This window comes from Camelus bactrianus, chromosome 12 (genome assembly GCF_048773025.1).
Source record: "Camelus bactrianus isolate YW-2024 breed Bactrian camel chromosome 12, ASM4877302v1, whole genome shotgun sequence".
NCBI classification, from domain to species: domain Eukaryota; kingdom Metazoa; phylum Chordata; class Mammalia; order Artiodactyla; family Camelidae; genus Camelus; species Camelus bactrianus.
In genome coordinates, this window is record NC_133550.1 from 55,890,393 (window position 1) to 55,915,890 (window position 25,498).

At 33.9% G+C, this 25,498-nt stretch overlaps 1 protein-coding gene across 2 annotated transcripts in view; it reads right to left on the reverse strand.

Annotated features, from left to right (window-relative positions):
* The window catches only part of TBC1D15 (TBC1 domain family member 15), a 60,629-nt gene that overhangs the window by 18,183 nt on the left and 16,948 nt on the right, over window positions 1–25,498 (reverse strand). The window contains exons 2-11 of one of the 2 annotated variants that reach the window (XM_010958861.3): window positions 20,299–20,397; window positions 19,767–19,841; window positions 17,034–17,169; window positions 12,316–12,526; window positions 5,361–5,463; window positions 4,314–4,364; window positions 3,818–4,015; window positions 2,633–2,761; window positions 1,238–1,341; window positions 117–211 (exon numbers count right to left, since the gene is read on the reverse strand). In XM_010958861.3, coding sequence (XP_010957163.2) covers window positions 117–211; window positions 1,238–1,341; window positions 2,633–2,761; window positions 3,818–4,015; window positions 4,314–4,364; window positions 5,361–5,463; window positions 12,316–12,526; window positions 17,034–17,169; window positions 19,767–19,841; window positions 20,299–20,397 — 1,201 coding nt within the window. The remainder of the gene's footprint in view (window positions 1–116; window positions 212–1,237; window positions 1,342–2,632; window positions 2,762–3,817; window positions 4,016–4,313; window positions 4,365–5,360; window positions 5,464–12,315; window positions 12,527–17,033; window positions 17,170–19,766; window positions 19,842–20,298; window positions 20,398–25,498) is intronic. The other variant, XM_010958862.3, reaches the window with a different exon arrangement.

Genomic DNA, 25,498 nt, shown 5'->3' on the forward strand with positions numbered 1-25,498 from the left:
CAAGCCTCTGATTTCTTTTTTGACCCCTAACTCTGTAGCATTTACATTCACTTCTTAAATCTTATCAAGGCTTCATGTAACCCTCTCATGCATTTTCAAAATTAAGAAAAAATTACCGATAAGACTTCTATAATCTCTTAACCTCGAATTTCTCCTCTCTTGTTCCTCGCTGACAGATTTCCACTGTAGTTTCATCCTGAAGTATTCATCACTATAGAAAACAATTTTACACTAAAGTTATTTGAACACTTTAAAAAAACTTTAATGTATCAAAGCATTTATGATGCTAGTGAGATGTAAGTTTATAAATATGATAGCGAAGTATTTAAAATTATGATAAATTAGTGGAAAAAAGAAAAAATAAAATAACCTTATATATGTCATAAACTTTAAACTACTAGAATAATTTAGGTATGATTTTAAGGAAACATTTACTTCAATCCTTAATATCATACCTAAAATTATTCTAGTCATTAAATATTTAAACCACTAAAATTTCTGAGTAACTACAAATACAAATCTACAAGATTTTTTTTTATGACACATAAGAGCTCCATTTCCCAACCAGTTTATTGCAGACACTCAGTAATGTCAAAATGTCTCAGAAGGACTGGCAAATGTGTTGAAAAAAGAAAAGACTGAGAGTTTGAATATACAGATGATTCAAAGTGAGCTTTAAATCAAAAGCTAGACTGACAAACTGGGAATAAGGGTATCTGCAAAGTTGGTCTATATTTATTTTCAAGTCTGATAAATTACTTTAAAATAGAAACATACTTCGAAAAAAACAAAACAAAACTAGAAACATACTTTGAAAAAAAAAAAACAAAACTTCGAAAAAAAACAAAACAAAACGTAAGTTTATGTCATAAGAACACAGGAAAATAAAGATAATTAACCTAAACAGCAAATTCACTTATGAGCCATTTTTATAATTTCATAATAAATTGTAAAATCAATCAAGATGAATGAGATACATTAAAAAAAAAACTACCTAAATACATTTAAAATGTTGATACAAGGACACCAGAATTTTTTTTACCATCTTTCTACAAATTCACCAATGTAACTACAACGAGATCATTTTAAGTGTTTCTGGTCTGAAATACTACGGTGCTCATAACATTTAAATTCAAACAGTGAAAATTAAAAGATTTCCCATACCCTGGTCTACTCCAATTTGTATGGGTGAGTTACTTAGATTTCTCTGATGAACACACAAAAGACCACTACTTACGTTTTTTGTTTTTGTAACTGAGTTCTTTCCTCTTTGGTACTGTCCCAAGGAAAATAACCCAGAAGAAATTTCCATGCTTGTTTTCTCAATGCATGACTAAGTCCCTGAAGAAAATATGCATGTTAAACACACTCATAAAAAAGAATGCAATAGTTTAAGTTTGCAAAACTTGCATATAAACAGAAAAACCGATATTTAAGGGAGAGTTTTACAATCTTATGGTTACTGGAGGGAAAGGTGTGGGAATGGATAAATCTGGGAGTTCGAGATTTGCAAATATTAGCTACTATTTATAAAAATAGATTAGAAACAAATTTCTTCTGTGTAACACAGGGAACTATATTCAATATCTTGTAATAACCTTTAGTGAAAAAGAATATGAAAATAAATATATGTATGCATAGGTATGACTGGGACACTATGCTGTACACCAGACTGACACACTGTAACTGACTACACATCAATAAGAAAGTTTTTAAAAACTAAAGAGTTTTACACAGGCATATCTCGTTTCATTGCGCTTTGCTTTACTCCGCTTCTCAAATATTGCGTTTTTTATTAAATTGAAGGTCTGTGACAATCCTGTGTCAAGCAAGTTTATCAAGTGCCATTTTTCTAACAGCATTTGTTCACATCGTGTCTCTGTATCACATTTTGGTAATTCAGTATTTCAAACTTTTTCACTAGTTTTTTATTTGTTACGGTAATCTGTGATCGGTGATCATTGTTGTTACTACTGTAATTGTTTTCTTGTGTTTTTTAATTAAAATATGTACTTTACTTATAAAATATGTACTTTACTTTCTTAAGACATAATGCAATTGCACATTTAATCAATTTAATACAGGATAGTGTAAACACAATTTTTATATGCACTGGGAAATCAAAAAATTCATGTTGCTTGCTTTATTGCAGTGTTCACTTAATTGCAGTGGTCTAGAACCAAACCCACAATTATCTCTGAGATTTGCCTATACATAAGAGTAACTCCATTCAGTGAATACCACCTTGGTTTTGACTTTTAGATTCTGAAGATGTAGGCAGCTGACAGAAAGCTCAAACAATGAAGGGTATACAGTAGACTGTACAGCAGAAAGTGTAACTGATTTGATTAGTCTCTCTAAGCCCGATCTCTACTGGATAAGGCAACACCACTGGTACACAAATGCATCCTTCACGTACACAATCCACAGGACCTCAGGTAAGGATGAATATCTACCCCCAGGCTTAATGGTATACCCCTCTAGCCCAACCCGTGGGGACATCACCAGCACCTCACTCTGTCCTACAGGGATTTTAAGGCATCACTTTTTTAGGAGTGCTCCTCTCCGACCTCCAAAGGAGAAAAGGAAGGAAAACTTGAATAACAGCAGTTTAAAATACTAACGCATTTACCCCTCTAAATATCATCTGCTTCATATTATCTACATTTAAAATTCTTCCTTCAGAATCAATGTTCTTAGTCCATTCTTCCAATGATACTGGCTCTCTCCTTTGAACAACAGGTCGTTCTCCAAAAACAATCTGAGAAGATAGGCAAAAAGAAGTACACTTTTAACAGGCAACATGAAATCAAGACATACAGAAAGTAAAACTAAAATATTATTACTTAGACATAAGTTCTAACATTTCGAATATCTTCTCTTATTTTCCAATGTTTAGTTTATTAACTGTAATAGTTAACATTACACACAATTCCCCTCCCCCTACTAAACACATAAATAACTGGGTTATAAACTCAGAAACAGAAAAGCATTTGCTATTTGGGGTTTCGATTACCAAGTATAGAATATTCAACATCTAAATTCTAAAAGAGACTCTTCAAACTAAATGGTATAGCTATATTATTAAAAAAGAGAATATTATTCCATTTATCATATTCTAAAATTAGCTTTTCTTCCAAGCTAAAACTTGTAGCTCTTAGAATTGATTCATGATCCATTAGCTCTACTTGACATTTTCTACAGTTTTTTATTCAATTAACAGATGTTGGTAATTTTAAAATGCCCTCTGCAAGATAAGCCCTTTAATTAGCTAGTACAATTTAGATATTTATAATGTTCTAACTATGTGCAGCCTAGAACTGCAGCAAATTCAAGTCCTGGTGAGCATATACAAAGATTTGCCATAATTCAAGGCCAAAATCCATCTTACTTAAAAAATAAAAGATTCACACAAGAATAAAAGCACTAGAGAAGTGTCCTGGTTAGCTGCCTTTGCAGACTGCCTGAGAAAACATAAAAATTAGGAAGAGCTAGGGAAAACATTCAGGCTTACTATTACTCACTGCTATGCACTCAATGAAACAATCTGTTCATTATTATCAAAAAGTCATCAAAGAAAAGAGATCCAATGAACAGAAAAGTTACTGTAGTAATTAATGAACAAGAAACCAAGAATTTGGTGGCAGGACAGCATTAGTTGTTAGATATATTAGTTAGCAAAAAGTTATAAAAAAGGTTTATGAGAAAGAGGCAGATTTAACCAAAATGGAGTTTCTACTTCTACAGCATTCCGTACATGCTTAAAAAGCATTTCTCCTATTAAAATATATAAGCTATTAATATAAATACCACTCACTCTTGTAACGACTTCAAATCCTGGTTCTTCTTGTTGATTTATCTTTAAACCTGGAATAGCATCGCTTAGAAAATCTGCCATCTCTGAAGGTGGTCGCTGATGTGTAGAAGGATCGCTGCCTCTCAAACTATCAAAAATGTAGTTTGTGACTTTGGAAAATCCTACCATAGTCGCTGTGTAAGGATCCTTTTTAATTTTCTATGTAGTAGGAAGAAAAATATTGGCATAATTAATTCAAATAACGAATAAAAATACTGCCTGATGGCAAAAGAGCAGACATTTTTTAAAAGAGGGGAAATCAAAACTAAAACAGAGTGTTCTAAGATTAATTTTTTTTTTCTGAGAAGAAAAATTTAAATTTTCTAAGCCAATTTTTTCATTTGGTTAAAACAGTACACTAAATGGCAAGCTAATGCTACTGATTGAATTGCAGATAAACAAATCATTTGCAGGCTTCATTCAATCTGCATACACCAAAAATATATGCAGTGCTTACTTTCCACTGGTGAATGGCCCACAACAGCTTTCTTCTGTCTAGCAGTCCTGCCTTTACAAAAAAAAATATTTCTTGAAGTGTGTAGTACCACACTAGTCTAACACAAAATACTCGATAGCTAAGTTTAAATACTCACAATATTTAAATATTAGTTGACATTTTAATCTAATTAGATAACCAGTGAAACATGTCAACAAGAGTAATTTGTTCTGGACAATGCAGTCCTGGAAAACAGTTTAAAAAAAAGGTTTTTCTACTGCTAGAGTTATTTCTAAATTCCAAAGTATCTGCTTATTCATATTTAGCAAAAACAGTTACTTCTTAAAGGTCAATCTTTAAAATTATTATTTTCACAAATAAGAAAAACAGTTTCCTCATTTTTAATTTTAATCAGTATTTAGCTCTCTTGCCCTCCTTCCTAAAAAGTTCCCTCTTTATCTCCAGAACCAAGAAGACAGTATCTGGGACAAAGTAAGCACTCAAAACATTTGTTGAATGAATAAGTGAATATATGAATGAAAAAACAACCATTGCATTAGTTTACATAGAAATCTGCGTGAAAAATAAATTAACCTTATTTCTGCCTGTAGTTAAGGGCACATTTTTTGCCAAATGCAAGAATATACTCAAATACTTTAAGAGGAATTAAGACTTTCATGACCCCAAATGAATACACTTAAACAGAAAATAAAAATTCAAACCAGCTTCTTGTCTAAGTTTATCATCAATGAATTCAAAGTGGCTTACCCAATGACTTTTGACCTAATCAATGAAAGCTGTGATAATAAAAATCTGATGTCCAATTTCAGTTCTGATAAAGGGGAAAATTGCCTTAATGGTAATTAAGAACCAAGAAGGCTTCTGAGTCTTACAAATAATATGATACATATTATTATTTCTACAAAATTACAGAGAATAGTTCCATGAAGTTTAAACACACACACACACCTCATTCTGTATAATCTCTGAGAAAATGAGAGGTAGAGGTATATAAAATAATGGGAGTCAGGTTAACAGATTAATACAAGACAGACTTAAGAAACACACTTGTATTAGTCCATACGCTGGCTCATCAAGAAGATTTTCAAAAGACTGTGAAAGACTCTTATTCTGACAATTCACAAGAAGCGTCCTTTTGTCCTGCGGAGATCTGTAATAAAAAGAAGGGATTTGTAGAAACTACTAACACGCTATCAGTCACTACCTAAATAATTACTAATGCATAGTTATTTTTCCTTAATAACAACAAGAAAAATTTTAAATGCCCAGTTATAGAACTGTTTCCCATTAATACAATATTAGCAAGTACTTAGTAATTATCTTAAGTGAATTCCAAAACTACATGAAACATTAAACACTAATTTTTAACAAAAATAAAAGGGATGAAGTATATTTTTATTCAAGGTGAAGTCGAGGACTAAACTGTAATGAACCAAGACCCCCGTTCAGAATTACAGCAGAAAAGCCTTACAAATATATATTCCTTTATTACCATAAGATTATATCTCCTATCATAAAGAAAGTCAAAACACATTTAAGGATTCCTCAGTATATATAATATGTAAACTATAGGAAGATGTCCTATTTTGAAATAGTTTCCAACTTCATTCCACAGCTTGGAAGTATTGCAATATAAAATGTTAAAAAGATAAGATATGATAGATTATTTGTTAAAGGTCATTAACTATGCTAACCACTATTATAAATACATGAACATATTCCACAAGGTTGTAATGTACAGTTCAGGTAACAGCATGTTTTTAGATCTTGCTTATTAAGCTCTGGACACAATTCTCCCTATTTCCCAATAACTACAGAATAAATAAAATGCTCTCCAAATGGACATCTGTCTAATGTGAAGTAATCAAATGAATTATCCAGTCTTTTTTCTATTCAGTAAGTTTTATAACTTAGTTAGTCAGCTGTAATAAATCCACAACTTTTGTGTTTAAAAATAAAAATTAAATGTATTATTTTGCTGCTATCAACTTCTAGTTTATTACAAATGTCTGAGATAAGAACTTTAATAAAAGTTATCTCCTCTCAATTCTAACACAACAGGATGCAACAGCAAAGCTAGGGGGGATATGAAATCCAAAACAGGATTTTATTCTTAGTCAGAAACAGCACTCGATCTTCAGAGACAATAGTAGCTTAATAAGCCCCTTGGCTTCTTTAAAGAGCTGCGGTTGAGTCATTTGAAGTAGGAAAAAAAAAAATTACTTTTAAAACATTCAATTTCCATTAATCACCATTTTTCTGAATACTTTCTGAGGTCATGTTTAATATGAAGACCTACAGGTTCTCGCAAGGCACTTCTTAATGACAGGTCAACTTTTAAAGGCAGCACCAGAAAAAGAAAAGTAATACATAGGAATATAGGAACGTATTTTTTTCCTAGCACAGTGCTGCTGGTGCTATGGTTATTATTTTTTCTTAACAATGAATTAAGTCAAAATTTTTCTTTAAAATCCAAATAAAAAATATTCATGAAAGTCAAAACACTAGGTATGCATGTAGAAGGGGAACACATGCAGTCTTCAGTTATCTGTGCTCAGCTCACTGTTACGACTCCAGCTCTCAAACTATAGTCACCAAACTGGAGAGGGAAGAAGAAATGACTGTTCAACCAACCAACAACCACAGATACTTTTTTTTTTTTTAAAGGAAGGGTTTATTTTTTATACCTAATGCTCTTGTGATGAGGCTGGGGGAAGTCACGTAAGGCTTGGTTGCCCCTAAGGAAATCAACAAAGCATTTTTCAAAGTATTTCAGTAAGAGGACAAATAATATGTTCCCTAAGCAACTGCCGAGCTCACACGAGGGCTGGCACTCCAGAATATTGTTGCCTTTCCACCCGCCAGGTCATCACGTTGATTTAATCTGATAAGATTACATATTATGTATTTATAAATATTATATTTATATATTCTGGGAATACCATGGATTCTAGGAAGTTGAACGCTCATGAAAACATTATTGAAGACTTTCAAACTCATTGCAGCAGTAAGACAAAACTTTTAATAATGCTAACATCAGCAATTCTATTAGATCCTACTAAAAGGGCTTAAAGAAAACCAGAATATAATATCGAAACCACAGACTCATAACCACTGAAAATTCAGAAGTAATTTTCAGGCTTGGAGTGAGTCTCTCCCAAAGGCCTCAGAATAAATTCAGAACTTTTAACAGCTGAACAAATGTTTGCATGTTGAGATGTAGCAGTAACTATCTTACATTGCTACTGAGAAGAGCAACATGCAAAGTTAAATAAATAAATAAAAATATCATTGCAGAAGATATAAATACAGAAAAAGTTAATAAAAAAATTAAAAGGTGCAAAATATTTACAACAAAGGGAATAAATGAGGGGCTAGAGCCTAATCTCGTAAATAGCTGGTGTTATATGATGATATAATCGATTTGGCTTTTTAAGGAAATTTTTACTGCTTAGATATTTATATATTAATTTTAAAATGGCTCAAAATATACAAAATAATTTTAGCAGGCCCAATAACCTTCATTCATATTCTAGCAACTATCTTGGTTCCAGAAACCTAACAAAAATATAATTATGGCTCATTCTTTAACTCAACTGCGTATCATGTTTTACATGGTGCTAAGTCAAAGAACACTAACAAACATCAATGAATAAGACAATGTGTTTTTCCTACTAAATAAAGAAAATCATTTGAAAAATAGTAAGTTGGTCAATTTTGCGCTGACTAACCCAGCTGGTGAGGCTGAAAGAACTGTGCGTGGCTGGCCCAGCCTTTTCCTTGCTCCTTCAAGGCTGCACATTTGCAATCTCTTCATCTGTATGGTAAGGCCCTCAATTCATGGAGGCAGGTTACTAGGAAGACCACGTGGCCACAGATGTAAGCCACATTCTTCAATTTAGGCTAATCAGAGAAAAAAGATAACATGGTCTGATTCTGCCTCTACTAACGTTTTGAACTCAGAAGACAACAAGGAGGAGGACCCTGGCACAGACTGGCCAGCATCCCAGTGAGGCTGCTGAAACCCAGGTTCTCCTGGACTACTCTTCCTCCTTCTGGTCTCTACCACGATCTGTGACTCCAGGAACATGACCCTGGAAACATCATTTTGCTTAGGATAACTGCTTCAGAGACAGGAAATGACACCTAACAGAGTAAAAAATAGGGGAGATTTAGGGATTTTCATTTCTTTGGACATTAACCTAATTGAGAATTCCATTTATTTGGATCATAAGTAATGAACATAAAGAACAAGAGCCTTTAATCTCTCTCTAAGAATCTGATAACGGGAAATGGCTTACACAAATTTGGGGCTTATTTTTACACTGATGACTTTATTTGGAGTATCCATATTCTACCACTTGGACTCAGGATATAATCTCTGGCGAGCTACACAGCACAACGTAACTGGGCCTAATTTATGATGGGAAAGAGAACAGGGAGTGCTTACTCTCTGCCTAGGGTACAGAGGGACTTTGGGGATAAAACAGTTGATGTTCTATTCTCACACATTTCAGACTACTCAGGGGGCAAAGAATAAACCGGCCCCTAGTGTCACAGGAGAAATACGCGATGGAGGAATGGCTGGTATTAGGGGTGCGGCTCTTGAAGGACTCACTTCAGACAGCTATTTCCTCCCCCAGAAATAGCCACGTCCTTGGTTGACCATAAATCTGACAGCACGTAGTAGGAAGAGAGAAAATAACGTGTAGGGGAGTCAGAGTCCTCTGCCAGGTTTTTCTCTTTGACCAGGTCATTAAAGGCTATACTTAGACACATACTCACTTCCTGACCCATTTCGCCCTCTCCTCAGTTAATCTCATTCTCTCTCAGAGCTTCAATTACTCCTAACACACACATACACGCAAAAACTTACATACAACCTACTGCATGCTCTCATAGTGCTGTAGCTCTCCTAGTCACCTATTAGAGCTGAAAATTTACATTTATTTGTATAAGCACTGTTTGTCTTTCCCACAATAGTACAAAATCCATGAAGACAGAGGCCATATCTTTTTGATCATCCCCCTCCTTTCCAGCACTTACTATGATGTCTAGGACACAGTAGGTCCTCAAAAAAAAAAATCTGTTGAATGAAAAAACAAAGAACACCATTCCCACAGCTTCATGTTTCCAAATGGAAATATGCATTTCTACTAAAGAAAATCTCCTTCAGAGACATATCTGGCTGCTGAGATCAGGACAGAATTAAGACACGTGCTTGGCATAACCCCTTACAGGCTCTTTTGCTCTCTTGGATCTGTCTGCCAACAGAGAAGGTGGTTCTCGTCCTCTCTCATTCACGTCGTAAGTTGTCTGTGTCCTCACTAGGGAGACCTGTGGTTGTCCAAAGTGATAACTGGGCGACTTCAAAATTAATTTGGGGTGAATTACTATGATGCTACATATCTAAGCCTCACCAATAAGAATATTTTTACCACCATTTGTTTGATTCTTTTATTTACTTCTCACTTGTTTACAAACAGAAAAGGAAACAAAGTTTCACTTATAACCTTCATTAAAATATCACCAACGCATATTTAAGGTACACATTCCCTTATAAGCACCTAAATGATTAGTCTATCTTTGAACCCATCCAGGACAGAAAACGTTCTTCCTCTTGAGTAATTTCCTTCTAATTTATATTTGGAGTCATAACCAAAAAAAAAAAAAAAAAATCTAGTTTATTCCCTTTAATAATTCTTTCAAGATTATTTGTAGAACTGATAAGCACCATGCCAATTATTCACTTAACTAAGATTTAATGAACACATACTACGTGCCAGGCACTATAGCTAGGAATTTAGAAGAAAATGTAAAGACAGATACAATCCCTGTCTTTAATGCGCTTACATTCTAGAGTAGAACAGAAAAGACAAAATGATTTTATTCTGTTAAGGGTCATGAAGGAAGCAAACAAGAGAATGAAAAACCAAAAGAGAATGGGGGTTAAATTAATCAGACAGCGAGTACCCAGAAAAGCACCTCTGAAGAAGTGACACTAAACTGAGACCTGAGGGATCAGAAAGGGAGAAGAATATTCTAGGCAAAAGAAACATACACATATAGGACCAGAAGACAAGAAAGAGTTTAAACTTAGGGCATTTCAGGAACTAAAAGAAAAGTATGTGGCTAGAATACAGAAGAGAGTGGCATGAGATGAAGCTTAAAAAACAGAGCTAAGACAGGGCATAGTAAGAAGTTTGGGTTTTATTTAATGTTGTAAGTTAAAGTTAAATCCCCACGTCCCTCTAATGTTTTTCACGATACCACTTTGATCCCTCGCATTACAGCTTTTCCGTATAATACAGTTAGTCTAATACATCTAAAATGCAGTGTTTAAAATCAAATCTAGTTCTCCAAAATATGATCTTACCAGCGAAGAGTAGAGAAGGACTATTACTTCATTCTAGATACTGTGCTTTAATCACAGACTCAGAATGAATGAGATCTTTTGTAACTGTTACATCACAATACTGATAATGAGCTTGCTATGATGCTAAAACTCCCAAGCCTTTCACAGCTGCAATTCAACAGCCAAGCCTTCTGCCCCAGTCATGGCAATGCTCCTCCTGAAATCCACTTAACCCCTTGGGTGGTAGCCTATTCACAGCTTTTCACTTCAAGACCCCAGGCCCACATACTACCAACCAGGGCTGACTTTCTTATGGTTACTGGTACTAGTCCACATGCCTAGTGCCAGCCAGAGGTGGTCAGCATGGTAAGGGAGAGAATTTCATGCCAGTAAACACACAGTCAAGATCTTCCAACTTCTGGATCACCCCCTCACTTTATATAATCTATGTTTAGGTATGACATCACTCTATTATAAAAAGTGAGGACATTATTAATGAAGTTAACAATCACTCTACAGTTCTCCAAACTAAAAATATCAACTTCTCCCGTCTTTCACCTCCATATAGCCAATCAATCACAAACTCTAAATACTTCTCCAGTACTATCTTTCCTGTCCCTCTCCTAGTTCATGCCACTGTAATCTCACCGAGATGACTGGAACAAGCTGCTGACACGATTTACAAGATCCTTCATGCTCTGGGCATTTACTCAACTCTTTGGCCTCAACTTTAAATTTGATACCCTCCCTTTTCCCACTACGCAGACCTGTGATACTGAAATGCTGAGCTATGTGATTACATCACGTTTTACATCCTTCCCTCCATCTAAAACGTCTCTCCCTCTAAATATCCCCTTCTCTATCATGATAATTTTCACTCAATAGTTAGATCTCAACCTAGATGTTACTCCCTTCAGGTAGTCTTCCCTGACCTTTACCCAAGCCCAGTCCGAATGAAGTACCTTCCTCCATTACTGGGAACTTCCAAAGCACCTTGTACTTCCTCCCTCTTAGTTTCTGAGTGTTACTGCCACTTACTCGCTGGCATCTTTCGCAAGATTAACTCTCAGATATCCAGGAACATGATATTTATTAGTGAACGATTAGTGAACTAACAACCAGCACAGTGCTCAGAACATAACAGATACCAAACATATATCTGTTGAGAGTGAAATGTGAGAAAGAGTATGTGTGTACAAATGCCCATGGAAAATAAATGTAAGACACAAGATTTTTGGAAAGTGAGAAAGCCCTGACCTCCACAATTTTATAAAGCCTTAGATTTGCCTGACTTAAATTTGCAACATTACAAATAAAACTATGCTTAACAGAAACTTAATACAAGGTAAATTTGGTAAATAATCCATAAATTATTGCTTCATCATCATTCATTTCAATGTGTCTTAAAAACACTGGACGACAGTTTTCTTTAAAACAGTAAAAAGGCGATAAGTTACAGATTCAAATTACTGAAATAGCAAAAACGTATTCATTCATCCAAAGGAGTCAATATTCCAGAAAAAACAAAGCTGCTTGGCCCCTGATACGCACATAGGTCACCGACACCCAATGACAAGCAAAGCTAGTCTGTCTTGGAACCAACACAACAATCCAGTTTCAACAGGTCGAAAATAGTTTGATACTTACTCACACAACACCACATGTTTCTCAAGAGAGTCAATCAGCAGTTTGCTGTCTCCTTGATGAAAGTGCAGCGCGGGGAGAACGACGTCATCCTTTAGACAGAACACCAGATACGACCAGCCCATCCCCTCTTTGTTCTGCTTGATTGATTTCAGGTCTGTCAAACTGAACAGGAATGACCATTTGCTTTTCCCATTTCTATGACTTGGAGCATCTTAAAAACAAGAAAGTGGGCAAAATATTTTTGTTCACCTTTTTAAAGGGTACTGATAGTACTCTTCCTGACTGCCCAACAGAACCTAGGTAATGAATATAGCATTCATATTACCATGGTTTCCATCTGTATTAGAAATGGCAACATATATTTTCTTTAAAAAAAAGTTTTAAAAATAATTATCTTAATACACACAAATTGAAAAAATGTTATCCCTATTTAAAAATACCAGCTTTACCCCAAAATGACCATGGCTTTGGAAGCAGACAGGCTGGATTCAAACTTCAGCACCACCATCTTAAAAACTGAATGATCTAGGGCAAATAATTAAATCTGAGTCTCAGTTTCTTCATCTGTAAAATGGAGGTAACTATACTTACCTCCTGATATTATTCTAAGAATTAAAAAAGATAATACTTGTCAATTAACTAGTACAATGCCAAACATATAGAAAATACTCAATAAATATTAATCTTTTCTACTTCCCTCAAATATAAATAACATGATGCACTTGGAGGGTCATTTAAAAACAAACAAAATTAATAAATACCATTTCTTCACTTCCTTTTGCAATTAAATTTTTACTAGACTACACCGAGTGAAGGTAAAAGTATACTGGTATAAAATATAACACTGGAGCGAATGCAGACATTTTATTTGCAAATTCCCAAAGAAGAGTGGGGAACTGAGGTTGAAAAGGTAACAAAGTTCTGAATGCTTCAAAGAGAATGAATACATTCAATCTTCCTGCCAAATCAACTTTCTACTAAATTAAGATCTCAGTTCAAACCAAACTATAGCTATGTAAAATTAAAGCATTTCCTAGTGTGTGGGCTATTTATATAAGCTTAAAATCCTATGTTTGTGAACAGTATCATAAAAGATAACAAGCAACTTAAAGATTATACATTTAAATAAAAATTTAAACAACAAAGGAAAAAATGTTTTCTTCTCACTAGTACTTATAATTTCTAAACAAAAAATGTCATTTTATTTTAACATTTTAACTCAGAAATTTTTTTGAAAACCTTTTCTCTAATGTTATTTCCTAAGAAGTGTCATACTCTCCTGTTACGGAAAATCTTCATTAATTCTGTCCCACACTGTCAATTCCACAAAGATAAACAGCATAGATAATATCTGCTTATAGATCTTAGTCAAAGGGTAGATCAGTCAGTACAGGGTCAGGAACACGACAGCTACAGGGTCAGGAACACAACAGCTCCATCACCTCCAACAAGGGCTCCTATACTGATACAAAGAAATCTACAGCTTATAGAAACCTCTGCCTGCAAGGACTGCAGACACCATCACTCTTTCATGGACACTTTAATAAGGATTATTTGAAACAAAGTCCAGAAAAGCTAAAGTAACTTATCTATGCAGTGATCTGCCTAACTTCCACACCAGTTTGGATGGTGAATTCTTATCTAAGGCTGGTACTAGATTAACTACCATATGCCCACTGGACAAATACACATCATGGTCCACTGGAGTTTATGTTACAGAGCTCATACCACACCACTGTAAACTAGTATCAAAGTGAGAATAACTCTAGACTTCCAACATCTTCAGGAATTATTTAAGTGTGAATGTACCTAGACCACCCAGAAAGGATACATACTACTAGATTATCTGCAAAGACCAAAAAATATTTTCACAGCAACACAGCAATGAAAAACTAGGCATAATTTTTTAATTAAATTCTTAAGTTACACAAAAAGTATTTAATCAAACATAATGCAAGGAAAGCATATAAAGTGCATTAAATACATGCAGGCTATATGAACTATCAGGAGTTTGTACATGTTCAAAAGTAAAGATTTTACACAGGTCTCTCCCGTCAATGGAAGAGCCACACATTATATATTAAATACAATAGGAAGTGCCTCACACGTTTCCTCACTTACAGCTCCAATAAACGAGAGAAACTTACGAGTCAGTCCTAGAAATCCCTTTGCTAGAGTGTAAGCCTCATGAGAACAAGAACTTAACTCTGTTTACAACTATATTCCCGGTGCCTAGAAGAGCAACTAGCACACAGTAGGTATTTAAAGACGTGTTAAATAAATGAATAACCTAGTACCAAGTCAACATAAAGTAATCTATAATTTGGTCAACCAACAATAGCTAACCAGAAACAGAAATGGTTACAAAGGAAAACTAACAGAATCTAAGCATTAACTCAAAATTTCCTTCTTTTTCCTTAAAGAAAGGGAAATAAAACTAATTAGTTCTGATGAATTTACTATGTTATCAAATACATGTAAAAAATATCTCCAACACACTGACATGGGAAAACAAGCCATAAGTTGTTCAATTAAAGTCTCCAAATGTCTGAAATAAAATTAACATCAAGGACATGACATTTTATTTGCATGCATTTCCAGAACATCACAGTATTCTGCTGTTCTGGGAGAGTATATTTTCAAAACATGTGATCTAGTATATAAAAACAATGACTTAAGCAGTATATTTCTTAAATATAAATTTTAAAAAAATTTTTAATACTCAATTTTAAAGGTTCATCTCAACTTCCCTCTATGAATCACAAAAAAGTAAACGTAAAAAATGTGAAGATTATAATAAAAATAAAATAAAAATTTCATTTGAAAAAATGCTTTTTAAAAATATAAAAATTTAGTAATGGTATAATTTTGAATTCTGAAACATCGAACTTAGAAACGTCTTCCTTGGGAAGGAGTTCTGATGAACCATTAACTGCATGAGGCAGACAGTCTAGGATAAGACAGGATGGAACGGGCTAGGATGGAACACAGGAAATGTACTTCACTGACTCCTTGTTCTGTTAAATGTGTGCATGCGTATGCACACTGGGCCATACTGTTCAATGTATTTCTTACTACTATGCACAATCATAAGCTTTTTTTAAATACTGGAGAAAAAAAAATGTCTCCTTAGCTTTTAACAATTACCAAATGAAGGTTCTTTACAAGTCACAAGCACAACCAAGACATTAAAAACAGTATTAATGTCTGTGGTTTATGCTAAACTATGCAGCTACACAGGGGTTCTTAAATCATCAAGAGAGCTTCTGAAAAATACAGAGAAATACAGACACCCAGGCTTCATCTCCAGAGTATGAGTCAATTTACTGGATGAAAACCAGGCACTGGTATTTTTTTTTTTCAAAAGCCCAACCTCCCCAGGTGATTTCAATGTGCAGCCAGGGTTAAAAAACATTCATCTAAAAAGATCTTTATGGTCAGATTATGCTTTTCTCAAACACCTAATGCTTCTTTTATGAAATTCTGAAAACGTACTCCTTTTGTTCATTTCTGTGATCTTTTTCATTTTCAAGGAGTTAACAATATTAGGTAACAACAAACAAAAACTAGCAATTCACATAAACCAATCCTGAAGATCTAAGTCTACGAAGTTGAAAACCCCTCACATGCTAATATCCTAAAATCCTGTGGTTTTATCTTTCCTTAATATTTTTGCATTGTTCTTTAAGAACCTTCCCTGTAGAGAGGGAATGCCCAAATTAAAAAAAAAAAAAAAAATATATATATATATATATATATATATATATATATATATATATATATATATATGTATGAACTGACTTAAAAAAAGTTGCTTGTGATTTACTGTTTACTTCTTAACTTACTCTATTCCCAAGAAATGCTACAGTACAAAGTATAACTTATATGTGAGATGGTTCTCCAGGCCACACATGAAAATCAGTTATACTTAGTTAGAATGCTCTGTAAATGTAGCCATACATATTCCAGTAAATTTTGGCCAGCCTTTCTGAATCTGGTAAACGTGGATAAATCCTAAATTCAGACCAGAACTATTAAAATATAAAATATCTTATTAGTTATAAAATACAAAGGAACCAATGAAAAAAAATTAACTTTATACAGTATTTAACATTGTTTAAAGAGATCACAAATAGGCTGACCACATCACAGATGGGCAAGCCAGATCATATCTGGGGTAGTTCTGTCAGGTTGCTAGCTTGGCCCTTTTTTGTTACCTGTAGGTAGATAATCACCACGCAGCAAACGTAAATTTAAATATATAAATAAAGGAGAATAGTCACTGAACACACATAAACGGGAGACTGCAATGAGCTGCAAAGACCCCAGTAAACACTGAAATTAGAACCGTATGGTTTAGTGGTACACTCCATCTCCCCCTGGTGCTCCAGGATGATATAACATGATTTTCTTTTATTCTACTAGATTATGAAAAATATGCAAGAGGGACAATCAAAGCAATTTTTTTAAGTGTTTCTATTTTCAATAACTACAAAACAGAACAAGTATTTTTAAAGCCTTTTTATGAAGTCACAACCAAAAAAGCAACAAAAAGATGAAAAGGGAATGTAACTAAAATAAGAGCTATACATACATATTAATCCAGGCACCAAATCATTCTTCTTCTGACTGAGGAACATTAAAGAATTCTCTTTGCTCTTTTGTTTACATTATATTGTAGCAAATCAGTTTAGGATTTCAAAAGATTAAATTCATACCTCCATTGGTATGTGGTTTCTTTTTAAATGAAACTGTATTAACCATGTCCCACTCTGCTTCGTAACTGTTCAGAAGTTCCAGTCCTCGAGCTCTCTCTTTTGGGGCCTGGGTCCATTCTACAACTGAACTGGAGTCCTAAAATAATTACAACATATAAAATATTTAGAGACTAAAACTAGAATTCCATTTCAATCATTAGGTCTTCTCAGCTTCTACATAAATCAACTGTGTAGGTTGTGGCAAACATCATTGCAAACATCAGTAGTGGGAAAACTGAACACTATTTTCTATCCTTTTCTCCCTTGCTTGCTCAACTTCCCAAAAAGATAAGAAAAGCTTGCTCAGGTTCCCTAGCAGTTAGGGTTGCCAATGAAATATAAGTGGAAGTCAACTGCAAGGCCCTGGAAATACTTTTGCTTTCTTAATAAAAGCCTGACCCTTTTTCTCTATTTCCTGCTTTTGATATAGCTGTCTTGTCTAAAAATACAGCAGTCACCTTATAATCATAAGGAAAATAGTAAGAAAACCACTACAAATAGCTCCGAATCTCCAGACTTTTGGTTATTTGAGGAAAGTAGCCAAGGATGATTACTTATTTAAGCCACCATTAGTTGCATATTTTCTTAATCAAAATTAGCTAAAAGCCACAAACAAGATATCTACATAGATAATTCTAAAGAACTTTCTGTTTTAAAAGAGAATAAAACCAAAAGTCTATAATGCAATACTAATAATCTGACTAAATAAAAAGTTTAATAACTTCTACACAACAAAAGATAGCACACGTAAGTTACACATAAGCAAAACTGGGTACAAAATGTTTCCAAAACATAGGGAAGATGACAGAAAAACATCCAGGATACAAAAACAACTCTTACCAATTTACTTAGAAATCAACAAATATCAAAAAAGAAAAATAAGGAAATGGTCTGAACAAATAAGTCAAAGACGGAATATAAAGTGACAAACAACAGAAGATGTCCAATTTCAGAAACGATCAAAGAAAAGCAAGTTAAGGGGGGAGGGTATAGCTCAGTGGTAGAGTGCATGCCTAGCATGCGTAAGGTCCTGGGTTCAATCCCCAGTAGCCCCATCAAAGATAAATAAAAATCTAATTATCTTCCTGCAAAAAAATAAAATAAATAAACCTAATTACTTCTCCCCAAAATAAAAAAATAAAATATTCGTTAAGTAAATAAAAGCATTAAGAAAAAAGAAAAGCTAAGATGAATTTTAATTTTCCTGCCCCACTCAACTGAAAAATAAAAATATGGGAGAGAGTTTGAGGAAATGATATCTCACACTGTTGACAATAGTGCTAATTAGTACTGACTCCCAAAGTATAATTTATTAAAATCCAAAATATGCATGTGTTTCACAACAATAACTCTTTTCATCATCTATCTATATACCCGTCAATGAAGGAATAGGTAAAAAAACCCAGGGGGTTGTCAATAAAATGCTAGGCAAAAGTTTAAAGACTGATATATGTTAATATACGTATGTTCAATATGTAATAGTAAATAAAAATTATGAGACAATACATGCGCTGTTAACAACTAAAAGCTTCTAAAGAAACAATACAGCAAGGATCAGGAATTAGAATGCATTAGACTTAAGATCAAGAAAGGAAACTAGTCAAACCTGGGACAGTAACTATCAAAAATATGGGGAAAAATTTATTTTCAAACTGTAATACTGTGCCAGCCAAGCTATCAATTCAGAATAAGGGTTAAAAAAGTCTGAAAAAAGGAATGTTTCTGCTCTCATGCACTCTTTTTCTCAGGAAGCACTGGAGCTGCACCAAAGCAAGGAAATAAACCAAAATAGAAGACAACATAGGACACAGGAAATGGGGATTAAAATACAGGAAAGAGGCAAAAAGAATCCCCAAGATAATTGCTGCACAGCAAACCAAAAGAGCAACCAGTTCAGAATGAGCTTGTAAGAAGGCTCTGGTAGAAACGTCTCTAAGAAGATGAAGTTAGAAGATCATCTATGTGATTAAATCCTTTGAGAAGAAATGTGGAGAACTGAGCCAGAGTTTCAAGGTGAATTAGAGATAAGACAGAGCTAAATCTCTACCTTTCAGAGTGAGAAGTTAACACATGATACACGTGTTAAACACAAGTTAACCCAACTATTCTACTCCCAGGTTTTCAAGGAAAAATATGCCCACACAGAAACTTGTACATGAATGTTCACAGAGTATTATTTATATTAGTGTAAAAGTGAAAACAACCCAAGTCCATCAACTGATGAATGAATAAACAAAATATGGTATAGATGCATAAATGCAATAGTATTCAGCAAAAAAAAGAAAGAAAGTAATGAAGTACTGACAGGTACTGTAACATGGAAGAACCCTGAAAACATTATGCTAAGTGAAAGAAGCCAGTCACAGAAGACTACGTTATTTTATGATTCAACTTAAACAAAATGTCCATCACAGGCAAATCCTCAGAGACAGAAAGTAAAGTAGTGGGTGCAGGGGGCTGGCATTAAGCAGGAAGGAGGGGTGACTGCTAAAAGGTACAGTTCCTTTTTTGGAAGTAATAAAAATGTTCTAAACTTTGACATTGGTGATGGTTGCACAACTCTGTAAATATACTAAAAACACTAAATTATATACTTTAAAAGACTGAATTTTATAGAACATGAATTAAATCTCAATAAAGCTTTTATTTTAAAACTGATACTCCTTTGGCCATACTTTTTTTTTTCGTAAATACCTTTCCTGCATAGAGAATACTGGAAGAATCTAATGCATCATCCAATGGTCTCCAGTCCACTATTACATCAGCATCCTAAAGAAAGAAATCGTTAATCGTTAATCACATTTTCTATTCAGCAATATCACACATTTTTAGTCATCTATATGTAGTTCCATGAACCCAAAATAAAATTTTAACCCCTTAAATTTATTAGCATGTTAAATATGCAATAACATATGTAAACCACTATTTGACAACAAATGGTATGTTTATTTCTAAATTCTACTTTTCATCATAGAAAAATTGTACTACTACAACTTTTACATAGTAAGTTTTAAAATACTTCATGCCATTTTACCGGCTTATTTAAAACATTATATTTCTAACATCACTTCCATGTTAAATTTACAACCACTGCTGGATTACATAATTTTCTCTTACACATGAAATGCAAACTTGCTGATAATGTCCCTATTACTAACTACTAGGTAAAAATCATTTCTTATTTAAATATAAACCATTATTAAAAAGTCATTTACTAGAAACATACCTTTTCTAAAACACGTAATATTCCTGAAATCAAGCTGTCTTGGTCATTGGTCTTTCCAAAAGATGAGTGAATATAGACCCCTTCTTGTTCATATATAATCTAGAACAGCAAAAAGATTAGTTACACCATTTTTATTCAATATTATTTCAGCATTTGTTTTAAAAAAATTAGATGTTTTCCTTTAATACCTGAATCAAGTTTCTGATTATTCCATATAAAAAGTGTAATGTCTTAAAATACCACTAAGATTTAAAAGCACTTCAAAGACAAACTGGAAGGAAATTTGTTTTGTTATGCACCGAAGTTTGTTGGTTTAGTGATAATCACAATCTTGACCGTCTCCATAAACAAAGATATCAGGCTAATTATGTGTGGCTCTATATGCAAATTACACTTAAAATATATTTTTATGTGATTCTATATGCACATTCCATTTAAAAAATGTTTAACAAACATTAAGCAAAGTTGGGTTCAAACTGAAAATGGACCTGAAAATATTCAAGAATAAGAATAGGTGAAATATAAAGAGGAATTAATGATTCCTAACTATTTCCACAGTAGCACATTTTCTAACTGTAAGTTTATTTTGATGTGTTTTTGTAGTATAGTGGCATAAATTCATGGAATATGGGAATTTTAAAAAGTAATGATGAGAGATAAACAAGGTCCTACTGTATAGCACAGGGAACTATATACAGTATCTTGTAATAGCCTACAATGAAAAAGAATATTAAAAGGAATATATATACATATATGTTACATATACATATATGAATCACTACGCTATACACCAGAAGGTAACGAAACATTTTAAATCGACTATACTTCGATCAATTAAAAAAATTAACTGACAGTAGTTTAAAATAAAAATGATGAGGACTTCTAGAAATGACTAGTTTAAACCAGTTCAAGCTCACAAATAGTTACTGAGTGCTTCTATACATAAAAGCATGTAAAAAACTATAGGTAGATGAGTATGATTAAGACATGGTCCCTGAACAATGTCCTATGGGAATATAAAGGAGATTTAAAGTAATTTCTGAGTAAACTGAAATGTTATAAAGTTAAGCCTTATTTTCTAAATGCAAAATGTTATTATATTAAGATTCTATTACAGCACCCATTTTGAACCACTAAAATTTTTTTCATTATGAAAATAAGTAAAAGCAAAAGTAAAAAATAGTCAATTCTAGACCTAAGTAATTTTGTCATAAGTAAATCTGGAATACACTGTACTTTCTATTTATGTAGACCTTTCATTAATATAATCACATCACTATTCAGAATAGCATGGGGACCAAGAAATGCAAGACAAGTACCACCAGAGCCCATACTATCAACCCCGAGTTGACAGTTATGGAACTTATGCACCAAGAACCCCACGTTATAGCCTGATCCTTACAATAACCCTAGATCATAGGTCCTACATCATTATAACTACATCATTAGGATGAGAAACCCATTTGTTCAAATGAGAAAACTGGAACAGAGGTTAAATAACTTGCCCAAGGTTGATGATACAAACACCAAGGGGTGGTTAAGGAATGGTGTGGAGTTTGAAACCCAGGCACAGAGAACTGTGCTCTTAGCCACTGCACTACAAAGCTCCTGCATTACCATTACTGCCTCTGTATTATGTTAGTCACTTGTGATACAGACGTATATCATGTCAAGAAAGAGTCCTCCTAGTAATCAAGATCATCACACAAGTTCCAATCTCAAAAACCCAAGATGGCCTTGATAAAACAGTCGTTAAACACCAGACTAGTATTAAGCAGAAGGCAAAGACTGGGGACAGTATGAATTGGGGAGTGGTGGCAGACAATTCTACAATGTTTGTATTGAAATGAAAAATTGTAAAGCATCCAGATCTTTTCACACATGTGCACAAAGATATGCATAAGAATATCCACAATAGTGTTATTTTATAACACAGAAGATGGGAAGGGAGGAAAGGATGCAAGGGGAGGTATGAATCTAAATGATCAAGAAGAGGGAAATTATAAAACATATTCTGAGATAGTCATTCTATGGAGAATACTATTCAGAGGTTAAAAGAAAATTCAGTCGATTAAGTGGACAAATGGACATACATGGAAAAAAACTTCCAATTAAACATAGTATGATGAAATTTACACTCTTTACAAGTTTTTCTCTATGTCTGTGCAAAATATAGAGACCAAGCTCTGAGAGGACACACTTCAATGTTAACAAAGGTTACTTCTGAAAGAGAATGGGACAGGAAAGGTTGAAAAAGGAACTGTAACTTTCTATGTTATGTTAATGCCTAATTTATTTGAATATTTCAAAGTGAAAATAGTTATATATTACTTCAGTAATTTAAAAATTAACTTTAATGAATACAGTAAAAAGAGGGAATTCCAGAAGTATAAACTGTAACTTTTCTGGACTTCAGTTTATCAATTTATAAAACAGAAGGCTGGACTACATAATTATACCTGAGGCCACAAAACAGAAGTATGAAAAGGTTATGGGGAAAAAAAATCCCTTAAAATCTCAAGCTTTTGTGATGAGTAGATCGGGGACATATCCAGAAACTACACTTTAGTATATTTTCACCTAAGACTCAGCTACCAGAATAATCAAGAACTCCGTAGTTCTCATAATAGAGAAATGGATATTCATTTGCCAAGAAAAGCTTGGCATCATTAACAGCGCAATCTAAGGTCCTGCAGTACTGCTAATACTGAAGAGATTCTGGAAACTTAATGAAACAAGTGAACCCTACAGAATCAAATGAAACACTTCACCTAACTGAAGCACATTAAGCAGCTCTTTCTCTCCCATACATATGTTGGTCAAGTGTTCCGTCATTCTTTTTCACTTAAAAAGCTGAATTTCCTAAGTAATTGAGCTGGGAAAAATACTTTTAAAAGTTTTAAAGTACCAAGCATCTTATGAAAAAGTCAAAATTGCACTCATCTCTGGTTCTTTCTATGCTCCGTAACTTTTTAGCACTTTCTGAGGGACAAATTACACGTCCAAAATTTCACAATTCTAAACTCCGACTTGTACTGTCTTTAGAAAGCAGTCGTGCTAAGCTTTCTAACTTGAAGGATGCGATGTTAATCAATACAAATTAATTCTGAAGATAGAATAAAATTAATAAATTTACCTTCATGCACTACTAAACCTTACGAAGGCTTATAAGACTTAAAGGCACAGGGAAAAAAATACTAGCTGCATCAGTATAAAACTCACTTCAAATATAAAATAATAACAGTTTTGACTGAATAGCACTTTGTTTTCAATACACTCTGATCTCATTTAATCCTCACAGCCAAACTGAATGAGTCCAAACAGACATTATTATCTCCACCTCCATTTTACAGAATAAACTGAGACACAGAGCTGTTCGTTGACTTTACTTACGACCATATCAAAGCAAGGCATGGATTCCAGACTTCCTGGCACCTTCATCCATTAAATCTCAACTACTACTGCCTTAAGAAACTACTAGAAAAATTCTACATGGCTTCCTTAGAGGAAAGTGGTTTCTAAAATTGCTTAGACATAGAAAATAATGTTGCTTCAAGGACTAAAAGCAATTTTTAAATGTCTTTAATTTCTAAGTCAATATAGCAGCTAATATTTAACAGTTTGGCCTTTAAACAAAAACACTTAATTTCTCTCCCATTTGAACTCCTAAACATTTCACACAAGAAGCTTAGTCCCTTTCATGGCATCATCTTGATTTGAGGCACTCATTTTAATATTACAGTCCTTCATTCTACTTTTTTTGAAGGAATGATTTTACTTATTTTTTATTTATAGCGTGTATCTGTTCGTCATCCCAGTCTGTGGGTAAATCTGTAAAATACAGTTGTATCAACTCCTTGAAACAGCACAAAATGCAGAAACAGAAGTCCAATTCAAAATTTGATCTTATACCACCACCATGAAGACAGTATTTCTTTATTAAACCCTACAGAGAACTGATTCCTGAGGAGTACCATTCTGCCACAGGACATTCTGCTGCCTATGCTTATCAGTGGTAATAATTAATATTTGAAAAGCTATCTCCAAGCTTGTTTGAATTGAAAAAATATTTTGCTACAAGGAACAATTATATCAGCAATTTCATCTAAGATACTACTTTTAGTAAAGCGGGCTTCTAATTTCCTTACTCTGGTTTTATTCATGACTGCTAATGCGAAATAAAAAGATTCAAATGCTATTATCAGCCATGTAATATTTCTATCATGTATTACTTTACAAAGCATTCCTACATTATCACATTCGATCCTTACCACTCAGATATGTGTTATCATTCCCACTTTGAGAAAAAAATGCAAGGAAGTGATTTGATGAAGGTTCTTCCGTTACTCTGGGGATGATTCTCAGGTCTGCTCTGACAAGTTTTAATTGTCCAAAGAGTACATAATGAAAAAGACCAGCAACTTAAGGCTCAGCATATGTGACAATGACAAAACTGTTCTAGTATCCTATGGGAACATATTCCAATCTAAATGTGTTGTGAATATGTGTAGGTCCTCTGTGCTACAGGAAGCAAAGAAAGGGCATCAGCAATGCCTCTTTCTACCATCTAATGTTTTGAGGGGAGAAGAGTTCATAGGCATAATAGAAAAAATATACATATGTCAGAAAGAAAGACCAGAGAAAAATTATACTCCAACCGACGTCAGGAAGCTGGCAAATGGAAAGCTAAGAGAAGAAAGACTAAAGCAAAAGTCTACACTACTAGAGATGTACGACATAATTTGAATCTCCTCCTACAGAGAATTCGGACCTGTGAACTATCAGCACCAAGCATTCCAAATAGCAGGACAACGTACAAGCAGTAAAGACTGCCGGTGCCTGCTACCTTAGGGCTACAGAGACTTCCGGTGCCTGCTACCTTAGGGCTACAGAGACTTCCGGTGCCTCCTACCTTAGGGCTACAGAGGCACCGAGTGTAAAAATAAGACAGTCTGATCATTTCTCTAGCACATATATATGAGATATTACTAAAAGTCTGCATCAGATTCTCAAACTCTAATAACTTACTAATTTGTGATACTTCATAAGGGAACAAAAACATATCTGGAGTACATGTCTAATGGAGATTAAAATGGTGTTTTCATTTTATCTTCCAGTTTATTTGGCAGAGAAAGCCGAGTATGAAAATTGTACACAACAGGATTCATAATTGTTGTCAAAAATCAAGATTTGGGTGGTT